Source organism: Mycetomoellerius zeteki, unplaced genomic scaffold, assembly GCF_001594055.1.
Source record: "Mycetomoellerius zeteki isolate Tzet28-1 unplaced genomic scaffold, Tzet1.0 scaffold126, whole genome shotgun sequence".
Classification (NCBI taxonomy): Eukaryota; Metazoa; Arthropoda; class Insecta; order Hymenoptera; family Formicidae; genus Mycetomoellerius; species Mycetomoellerius zeteki.
The window spans coordinates 287884-299533 of record NW_017256190.1 but is presented as its reverse complement, the minus strand read 5'-3'; the positions used below and the strand labels follow the sequence as shown (position 1 = coordinate 299533).

The 11650-nt window shown below is 33.6% G+C and overlaps 1 protein-coding gene across 2 annotated transcripts in view; it reads right to left on the bottom strand.

Annotated features, from left to right (window-relative positions):
• Moe (moesin) overlaps nucleotides 1-11650 on the bottom strand; it is a 39005-nt gene that overhangs the window by 10725 nt on the left and 16630 nt on the right. For both annotated transcript variants that reach the window (XM_018461713.1, XM_018461712.1), the window contains one exon: nucleotides 11051-11230. In XM_018461713.1, coding sequence (XP_018317215.1) covers nucleotides 11051-11230 — 180 coding nt within the window. The remainder of the gene's footprint in view (nucleotides 1-11050; nucleotides 11231-11650) is intronic.

The following is an 11650-nucleotide window of genomic DNA, read 5'->3' as shown; positions in this document are numbered from 1 at the left end:
TTTTTTTTCAGTGTACGGTCTTAAGATGTCATGAACCAATCAGAGAGCTGTATTAGCATCTTAGGCCATTATTCATACACTGTTAAATTTATAGTGTCAAATTTAACTTAACATGAGTCGCCACTGCTCCTACTCAATCATATCGTTATTTTATACTAAAACAATGGTTATTATTTGACACTATACAGTGTCAAATTTAACTATCGTTTTGATAAAAAATAACGATATATTTAAGAGCAGTGGCGACTCACGTTAGATTAAATTTGACACTATAGATTTAACAGGGTAGTCGATTCTTATTTCAAGATTGTCTTAAATAATACCTTAAGACGCTAATTACCGGCATTAAAGTATTACTTAAGAGAATCTTAAAATAAGAATGTCTTATTTCAAGATCGTCTTAAGTAATACTTTAGTTTCTTATAGAAATAAGGAATACTATAAACACAATTCTCAGATTCAACATTAGATATTTCAAGAAAGATGTCTCGTGTCGTCAAACGTGCATCACTTCTCGGCATGCAGTATAACTTGGGCACACGATAATCAAATTGTTTGCAACTTACCCTAGACAAGAACGGAAGTCCACGCTTCCAGTTGTTAGTATTGCGGTTGGCATGCGTTCAAAGAATAAAAATACGGTGATGTTAAAGTATTGCGGTATTAAAAACCATTCTGCGTATCTCGGCCACGAACGCATCCTTGAAATTATCGTGTCAGCATTCGAGATATGTTAGATTATGGTAACCAGATGCCACCTGTGACGTGACTTATAATGACACTAATTTTAAGGAATGTCGTGGACACGAGAAAGAATTTAACTCAGAGGCAGACAAAGAAAGTGTCGCCCTACGTCCAAATATTAATTCTATATAATGCAACGTCTTATGACATAAACAATAATTCATGTTTATTATTCTTCTTTATGCTTGAAAAATATAAAAAGCTGACAATTGGAAAAAAAGTTCCAACTGACAGGCTGGAAAATAATTTTTGTTAGTTTTGTAGTGACAAAATTTGTAACGCTTGATTATCGGTCATTGTAACTAAATCGTAATTCAATCTCTTCGTTTAAATTTACCGTTAAAATATTTTATCCGTGTATATCGGAAATACAAAAATTCATCACAAATTCATGCAAATCGCTAGTTATTCCTGTCGTCAGTCTTGAAAATAATATTCGTTTCTGATGGGATGACGTCTTCTAAATCTGCTAAATACCAAAAATAACTGAGCTGCCAGTTAAATCTCATCATGTGATCATCGATAAATAAAGTATTGATAAATCATGATATTGAGACGATTATTCGATGATGTCCAACAAATTTTTTGCATCACATCATTTAAATATCACTTGATTGCTTAAATATTTGATTTGCCTAATTAATTATCAATATTAAGCAAGATTAGAAACATTTTTAATTTTGAAACTTAATTTAAATTATTCGCTTTTATTTAAAATTTCAATCAAATTTCTCTGTTGAAATAAACCTAAGCCTATTAAAAATAAAAAGAAAACAGTTCTTTTTACTTATATTTATATTCTTAAAATTTGATTAAAGGAGATATCATGTTAAATATTGAAGAAGTCCATCATTAAATAAAAGTGTTTCACAGTTTTTCCAATTTTAATTCTTTAAATTTTCTAACTAAAAGAATCGAAGAAGCCTGCCTGATAAAGTTCTATACTATAAAAATATATAAGAAAATATATATTTTCCCGAAATATTAATATCATGAATATTAATATTCTAAAGATCGCGATTGAAATCGCAGCGCAATTTGAATTTGAAATAACGGATTGATCATCGGATTTGACTTCCTATAGTCTTGTTCTTCACTTGTTCTCATTCGATGCGATGCAATCTAGGTTTGCATGCGTGGCTCAACGTGGCCATTTACAGCATTCGTGCGATAACGGAAATATGGTATGAAAGAGAGCTAGAAAGAGAGAGAGAGAGAGACGCGGTGGTGAACAGGTCGGAATGACACGAGGAAAACGAGAATGTGTCGATTGTTAGAGATCCTGCTACGTTACATAACAGTCCACCACAGTCCGTGAGGAGCTTTCAACTCACAATGTTCACCTGTTCGCGGAGATCAAGCACGATGATTAAGCATCCCCGCAGGATGTAGCCCAGTTCCACGGAGTCCTTGAAACGATGCGTCCGTCGCCTACTTCGAGACGAGTTTTACGCGACGCCTTTACAGGCATTATAATCTGACACACTGACGCGTCAATAAAACGAGATATTGCAATGCTACAGCACGGTTTAATAAAAGAAACAAAGAGAATCAAAGAATACTGTTTCCACCGAATTTCTCCATAAAGTTTTTTTATTATTTTTTTTTATTAAGTTTTTATATTTTTAAGTTTTTACATTTTTGTATTTATTTTATTGCAGAAAGAAAAATGATATACATTTTTACTCAACTCATTAATTAAAATAATAAGGATACTAAATTTTTCAGTAGTTTAAAAAAATTAAAGCTTACTCTCGACTTGTATCTATAATACTAATTTATTTCTTATGCCATATGCTAATATATATTACCATTTAAATTTTGACAACGAAGTGGAATTGACTTATCAACTGTTTACTTTTCTATGTTCCGCAGGATTTATTGCAGTGTTAAATCCGCGTCTATGAAAAATATCACGACGCGTCGTGCTTCACGGTTACCACAACGAATTACGAATTAATTAGCGATAAATTCATCGCACGCGTTAATTGTAAAAAGCACGCTCCCAAGAATGATTGCAAGCATTAGCTGTACGTCATAAATTACTTATTATCGCGGAATTTCAGCTATGTCAACCATTCCAACTTCATTGACGCCCATATCTTGGAAACCGATAAAGTTGCCATTTCCTATCGTATTAACAACGTTATACATACGGCGATGTTACATCGTTAATCACGACTTTTATGAATCAATCTGTAAACTGAAAAAGTGATGCTTACTCATGTAATTTTCAGGAAATTTATTTCCTGAAAAAATTAGTAATGATTTAATAATAAACTCATTAAGCAAAAATATAGCGTTTTATTAACTTTTTTCCTTTAATAACTAATAATTAAGGAATATATTTCTTGGACTTATTTCTGCAATTTTTAATCTTGAGGAAAATATTTTACACTTTTTTTTCTAATAGTTCAGAGCAGCACTGACATATGAGATATGCATGTATTTTTTTTTAAATAATTCACGGTAAGTACTTTAGCGTTAGAAAAAAATTGATTGAGCATGATGGAAAACGCACACGATGTAATCTCAACAAGTGTATCGCACTCGGCAAGCACTCGCAATTCACGCGAGAGTCGACCTTTATTAAAGGGTTAATATGAATCGTAATTGAGAGAAAGTGACGCACCATTAAAGGGCGTAAGAGAAAAGCCGTACACGGAATAATCAACGATTCCGCTTACAACAAATTAGAGCAACACAGAAATTTCCTTAAGATATAACTTTGTGCGAGAAAGCTAATATAAGTCACAAAGAAGAAAGCTGAATAAGATACTTTTAAAACGAGACGACAAGGCGATGTTTCACTTGACAAGATTATCACAAATTCTTCATCCTAAAATTTTATCACTTTTCTCTAATTTCTACAATAGATAAAATTTCATGATTTTCCCTGATGAATATTTAAAAAAAAATTTTTTTTTGTATTTTCGTCCTGATTTCAAAACCATCAAATATTTTGTTGCGGGAATAATTTAATGTAAATTACTAATTAGTATTGCTGATACTTTGGATTTAACTGTTAAGTTGATGGTATTCCAACTGTGTGGATGTGAAGTACTATTAAACTTCTCCAAAGCCAAGAATTTTAATTTTCCAGAAAATTTTACAAAATTACCTGACTATTCCCTGATTTCCAGTTTTTGTGGCAATCCTGCTCCAGTAAAATCTTCGAAAAAAATAATTTAATACAAAAAATATTATAGACTTTCAAAGATACGTTATACACAACAAATATCAACAGTGTCGCTTTTTGCCAGTTAATTTTTGCGAGAAAAAAGGAAGATCTGATCGATGCTTTAACATTTCTGATCATCAATGCTTTAGCCTTTTTATTTCCTCGATTATAAACGATTAATAATGAAGCTCCTCCGTGCTTTCCCGCGGAGAAATTCCTTAGGCGACTCTTCATCGCGTGACTCATCAGACGGTATTTTCATACGTATAACTGACGTAACACGCTTGATTGAATCGTTTAATAAGCGACACGCGTATCTCAGACAATGCCAACGCACGCGAGGGTGGGTGGTCCTCCGCATTTATCTCTTTCCCCCATTTCTCTCTTTTATCGCAACCACGGTGCGATAAGCGGTCCGTTTCTACGAAGACTGCGCCACATCATCCTCGTTTTTATTTTTTTTTCTTGGCTCTCTGCACGTCTAGCAAGTCTTGTGAAACGGTTGACTCGTTTGCGAATGTTATCTTTTTCCCTCCAAGATGAGAATTCCACGCGATGGAGAATCTATTTCACGGATCGTCCGGCATTCTAGATCCATTGCGTGTCACTTCACAGATTTCTTGAATTTATAGTAAATTTTTCTTAAAAGAGAGATTGCGGTCAAAGAATTTTTCTTGAAATTCTAAAAATAGAAACGCACGCAGATATAAGTTTATTTATTAGATTTCAATTGAATGGATTTTAATCCAGCAGAATTATCCAATTTATTAGATTTATGAGAATTGGTTATAAAGATATTCAATGTCGAAAGTTGAAAGACCGCGATGAATAACCTATCTCGACATTTTCACCGAGGAAAAAGCCGATTCCAAATTGCGCCAAGTATCCACAGGTGAAAGGTAGCCTCGCCAGGCTTGGAACATCTTATATATCCCTGCATAAAGATGAATTGTACACCTCTGCACATGATTGAACCTGTGCAAGCCTTTCTTCTGTAATTGATTTATCAATCTCTCAAGACTCTTCTTGCGAAATCTTTTCATTAGTTTTAAATATATTAAAAACTCTTATTTTTCAAATTTTCTAAATATTTATCCTATTTTATCAGAAATCACATTTTTATGTGTAATCACATACATTCTTTCTTTTTTGTAGTAACAAAAAATGAAGAATAATAAAGAAAACATTAATAACTAAAAAATAATAAACCAATAATAAATAAATAAAAAATAATTAAAAAAAAATAGTTTAATCTATTTCTTAAACTTTCGTCCTACATCTACTTCCATCAGCGTAGATTAATTGATTTAACTTCATCTTTTTCTGATTCTTACTAAAAAAAAAGTTAAACCGAAATTAAAATTAATCTACATTAGAAAGTAGAAATGGACATCAGTTACACACAAAAATGTCAAAAAAATGTTACTCCTGTATGACTGATCACCGTTTCGACTATCATCTCTCGATTATGGTCTCCAGCGATTCCTCCTGTCAATGTAAGTCTCGGTACATGCGAAAGGATCATATCCTTTCAGGCTCTTACCAGGCCGTCGTCGAACTCGTCGTCATCCGTGTCAGAGTCCGAGTAACCTCGCAGCTTTCGAACTTTCTTTTTCACCTCTTTCTTCACCACCCTTGCTATTGCGCTTTCCGGCTGCATGCAATCGTGTTGTCATTAAGAAAAAGTTTAATGAACATACGTTCGATACCAGCTGGCTCTTACGGGAATACGAGCCGGAGCTAAACGAAGCAAATTTCTACATCTATCTACTATGCAACGATACGTATAATAAACTACGTCGGTACAATATGAGTCATGTATTAATTAATGTATTATTACACAATAGTCGCGGCTATCTGTAATAACAGATAACATAATTTTATTATCTAATCTGCGTTGATGCTAAATTGATGTCTTTCGTAAATCAGATTAAAAATATTAAAAAGAATCGCGGCAAGTCTCTGAAATAACATCTTGATCCTATAAAAAGTTTTTCTCTTAGCGATCCCTGAATATTTTTAATATTAAAATAACTCCTAACAGAAGTGTGAGAAGAAAAAAATGATCTGTTAATATTTATGGCAAAAATTACGCCTAAATAGACGTCTCGAATATCTGATTGTATACAAAGATTGTAATTCCATTTAAATGTAAATTTTTAACCATCTAAAACCGATATTCATAGTCAGTTCTTATATTTAAGACTATCTTAAGTATAGTCTTAATGTCATATAATCACAAATCCATTCTTAAAACAATACTTAAGACTCTTGTAATAAGAATGGATTACGAATACTGGTTTTTCAAATACTAAAACTTATCACAGAGCGAAATCAACAAAGTGCTGTCTGACTTTAAGTACAAGCCACATTAAAACGATTGAGAATATCTCCCTCGTGTCTTAACACATTAACCTATATATCCTTTCCCATCTTTGTTTTTCCAGCAGCTATTCACCTACGTTGGAATCTAGCTCTAATGTTTTATTTATCGCATGGAAGTGTGTTACCATCGACGCATATCTAAGTATACTTTAAAGTTCAACGTACGAACAACGATGTTGCGTAAATAGCCTATCGTGATTCACAAAAGCGACAAATTCTGTAGAGAATTCGAGGTGACTTCGTTTCTCCACACTCGTTTCAGTATAAAAAGTAACAAATGGAACAACTTTGACAACTTGATTTGTTTCTGCGTAATTTACTGCAATAAATCTAGAAATCTAGCTTCTACTAAAGCAGGATTGCTGTTGCATATTTATAAAGACAGGAATAAATATAAATATCAAAGAAATGCCTGAAAATTATTACATAAAGATTACAAGATTTACGGGATAATTTTTATCGCATAATTAATCCTAACTAAAGTCAATTTCATTTAAATGTCATGTATGACATGACATTTAAATGAAACTGAAGATGAACCGTGGAATAATTTCACGAAACAGACGCGACTACTAAAATGAGACCACGTGGGAACGGACGTTATTGTCACGCCAGCTGCTTTTCAGTGGCCTGTCTGGCACTCATACAAACACGTGCCTGTATTCCAGCCACCGCCATTTTCACCTGGCGAGCACCTGTTACGTCGGTTTTCCCCGTTTTCCTGTTGGAGGCAGGTTTGAAAGTCTATGCGCAGGGATGGTGCTCGACTAAGGTAGAATGACGAGAAATCTGAAGGCAGTTCTTGCCGATGAGAAAACCACTAAAAAAAAAAAAGATGACCGACAAGACGAGGAACAAGTGGCGAACGTGTCAAGGTGAAGGAGCGTCGTCTCCGGCATTAACACCAGCCGGTGAAAGCTGATTAAATGTCTTCTTGATCTATGAGTAACTGTACATGGATTCGAAAATTGGAGTTGACCGAACAAAACTAAAGGTAGCACAGTCACTCAACGGATATTAATCCTTCAGATTATACGCATATCTGCACTGAAAAAAATGTACTAAGTTTTGATAAACATTTGTTCGAATAGTACTAACTAAATACATATATTTATTTGATACAAAAACCAATTTAATATTATTTTTTATTTACTAGATATAAATGTTTAGTTAGTACTATTGAAACAAATATTTATTAAAATTTGATGCATTTTTTTAGTGGCCGATTCACACGCATATCTTCTAACAATATGATTCTGGAAAAATTGCCGGAGTTTAACATACATCAAATAATCTTAATGTCTAATCACAAATTTAATATATAAAGAACAACTTTACTGAAGTAAAAATTTAGGTAGACACAAATCTGAAATTAATTTTGTTGGATCATAAAAATAGTTAGAAAACTCAAATATGATAAGCAAAGCTGCAAGAAGTTTTGACGTTCTAGTAACCAGTTTAAAAAAAAAAGCATCCTACATAATTATTATTTTAGTCCTACAAAAAGATTTTCAATTATGTACCTAACTAATTTTTAGGTACTTCAGCAAAATCGTTCTTTCCATGTATATAGATATAAAATAAAATTTAATATAAAATAAAATGTAGAAAAAATAAATCCAGTAATTTGTTCCTCGAATTTACAGAATGAAAACTAATCTGGAATTTATCTTTCTCCAAATATTTAGAGGTCTAAAAAAAATAAAACATTAGTTTTTAAAAATAAATTTTCGCGGAAATATTGGCGATTCGTTAATCGGTAATTTCTGTCAGAAATAGGGAAAGTTTGCAAACTTCTATGACGTCTTTGAAGAACAAGGATAATCAGACAAACCGCGCTTCTGCATCGTGATCAGAAAAAGAACCGCAAAGACATTGAACACGTGTCTCGCACTTGAAAGACGATGACATCAACATTTGTCACCGACGAAGTAAGATCTAAGAAACCAAGAGAGCTCTTTCATTGCCTGCACAAACGGCGGGACAAAAACCAATCCTATCGACCGTGCATGATGTTATACTGAATGAACGAAAAATCTTCATCGAAAAAAGATACATAAATTAGAGAGAAACTGGGAATAAATTAAAAAAGTATGACAAAGGTAAGAAATAAAAGAAGAATAATGAATCGAGAATTTAAGAAAGGTGTTGAATTAAACGTGCGGATTAAGCATTGACAGTCCTGGGAGACATTAACGATCCTGACGAAATGCAATGTGACGATGTACGTAATTAGAAAATAAGTTAAGGGAATATAATCCTAGAAAGTCTCTCGACTGCCACGTCTAAGAACAGGTTTCGTGTGAATCGGCGTACTTCACGAACAGTCGCTATTTAGGACCTCTGCGTACAACATCGACCTCGGGATACCTGACTGCTTGCAATTCCTTAGGAAGTCGGCAATTACTTGCTACTTCGTGCATTAATTCCATACACTTTACGTGCGCGTAAGCGTAAATCTGATGCACAGTCGACTGCGAAGACACGCAAATTATACGTGAGATTGATAATCTAATATATATAAATTGACTACAAAAGGATCAATTAATTCTCGATCAGGAATACTTCCTAGTGACAAATCAAAACGATAGGAATCCTAAAATGCGTCACGAACGTATTTTTGCGGTAATTATTATTTGCGAACTATACTTTCTTTCTTACTTCGCAGAACTTTCAACAAGATACACGCTAATTTCTTCCTGTGTACTTTTTTCACAGTTGAACAATTTCTTCAAATTATCGATAATTATCAATGCGATTATAAGTCGGTAAGGAAATAAAAGATGTAAAAAATTACTAGCTTACACGCAATGTAGTCCAAGCGAATAATTATTCGTTTACTCGTTACGTTTTAACTCTCTCTATTCCAACTACATCTACGTTTTTAACCCTCCGAAGGTGATCAAAATCTGTACACAACTACACGAAGGGAATTTTTTCTTAGAGTTTACCCTGAAAGTACAACATTGTACTTCGAAGAATTTTAATGTAAATCTCTCTCATTCATTAATAAAACTACAATAAAGTATAAAATAAGTTTGATTAATTTTACTGAAGTGTATGGTAAAAATCTTTAAAATATTGTATTGTACCACAACTACCATATTTTCAGGGTAAATTTTAAAAAGATTCTCTCCATGTACTAACGGTGGATCTGTAGGACTCATTTAATTTATGTTAATGAAAAAGCACTAATTAATTTTTCAAGGAATCTAAATGACTCAGAATAAAAAAAAGATTCTTATTATTTATTTATTCTTGAGTCTTGTGACATCTTTTATTCACTACATTATAAGCTACATCATATACATGGTATGTGAAATTCATTTCACTGACAATGAGACTCGATTTTTCATATAATTTCTTTGCAGATGTAACAAAAAAATTGAATTGTTTGACATTTTTGATGGATTGTTTGACATTTTTGACAAAGAGATTTAATTGAGTGAGTCCAACAGACCTACCATCACTCTGAAGAGGGTTGCGATACAATTATATACCTCGAAATACTTCCATAATGCAGGACTACAATTTTACAAAGCAGACGTTATTCTATGACGATCAGGTGTCGCTTGATAACTTTGAGCATTTCCACTTTCTTTCATTCCTGACAATGTACGCGTCGATACGCGCTGGTGAATCTCACGTGTCACGCAACGATGATGGAACAGCCGTTACCACGGGGTTCAGTTTTCACTGCCATCAACACCGAAAATTGATCACGATGGAATTTCACGTACAGCGAACACCTTCGAACCGCCAACGAAGCTAGCACGGAACCTCTCGACCGGTTTTAATCCTCGTCCTGAGTTTGAAATCGCTTCAAAAATTATTCGCGTAACGCCGAAGACCAATGATGATCCTTGTTATGTAAATTATCGTTCGCGTTTGAGTAAACGCAAAACGTGATTCATGAAAATTAAAGGTAATATATAATTTTGAGAATGCCGTTCGTTTAACTTTGTCGTAAATTAAATTACAGTAACATAAACTTTCATATTGATACTGTTAATACTAAGTTTAACCGTAAAATTTATCGCACGTTATTAACTTCGATACAAAGTCTACATTCAGATAAAAAGATATGAAATCTGTTCTTTTTTTTCGAAGAATGTTCTGAACTAAGCACTCTAAAAAATATCGGTATATAAATATATAATTCTCATCGTGTTCGTGTTAATATTAACACCAACGTAACGTGGATTTATAAATCTCTACTGTTTATATGAATATCATGGATTTAAAACCCATGATGTTAAATTCACATCAAGTGATATTAGTATTAACTCCAACAGTGAGAACTGTATAAATTCCGCATGATGATAAATTCATACCGATATTTAAAGTGCGTATCTGGTGCAATAAGTTGGAGTAAAACAAATTATTATTGTTTTACTTCAACTTATTGCATCAGTTCAGAATACTCTTTGAAAGGGAACAGACTTGCAGTGACGGCAACAATAAAAGTGACAATTATACAAGTTTTATAGCAACAATAAAATAGTTTATTCAGCTATGTATGTGTGTGTACATTAACGCTGCTCATAAAACTTGCATAACTGACATCTTTATAATTACTTATACCACAAAGTTATTTTTCTGCAGATTGCAGAAATACCTCGTTCTTTGGAATTTCCAGTTAGGTGTCAGATAAATTACGAGACAGGAAGATTAAATCCGGCTGCAGGGCATCGAGTAAGCAGGAAGCGTTACGGGACGAATACGTAAGTATTATCCTACCTTCTTGTAGAGCTTGATCCAGGTAAGATCGCCCTTAGTGTCGGTGTACTGAAGACCGAAGAACCACACCTCGCGCAACCCAATCGTCTTGACGACCTGGTCGAACAGCTGCTTCCCGGTGGTCGTCTGCTGGATCGCGAATTCCAGCTCCGCGTCCATCGTCGTCACCCTCACGTTCATCTTCGCGGCACAGCACATGCAAACAAAACGACACCGTCAGGTAGTGCGAATAAAACGCGTCACCCGGTAGAACGAAATCCAACCATCGTTGTTACGCGGTTTCTGGCATCTCTCGAGAAAAAACGAATTCGTTCTACATTATCTTCTATATTAATTTGTTTCTTTACGATTTTTCTTTAAAAATGTTGCTTAAAAATTATCATGTAACTGTATTGTACATAAAAGACTTTCTCATTAAATCTTCTCCTTGAACTTCCTAATAGAGGAAGAGCTGACTTCAAATCTCCCAATAATCGAAGAATTATTGCCCATTTCTATCAATATAGATTAATTTTAATCTTGGTTCAACTTGCTCATCTTTTTTTTTCAATTCTTACAATTAGAAATGCTCGATTCTACACTGAAAACAAAGATTGGCTG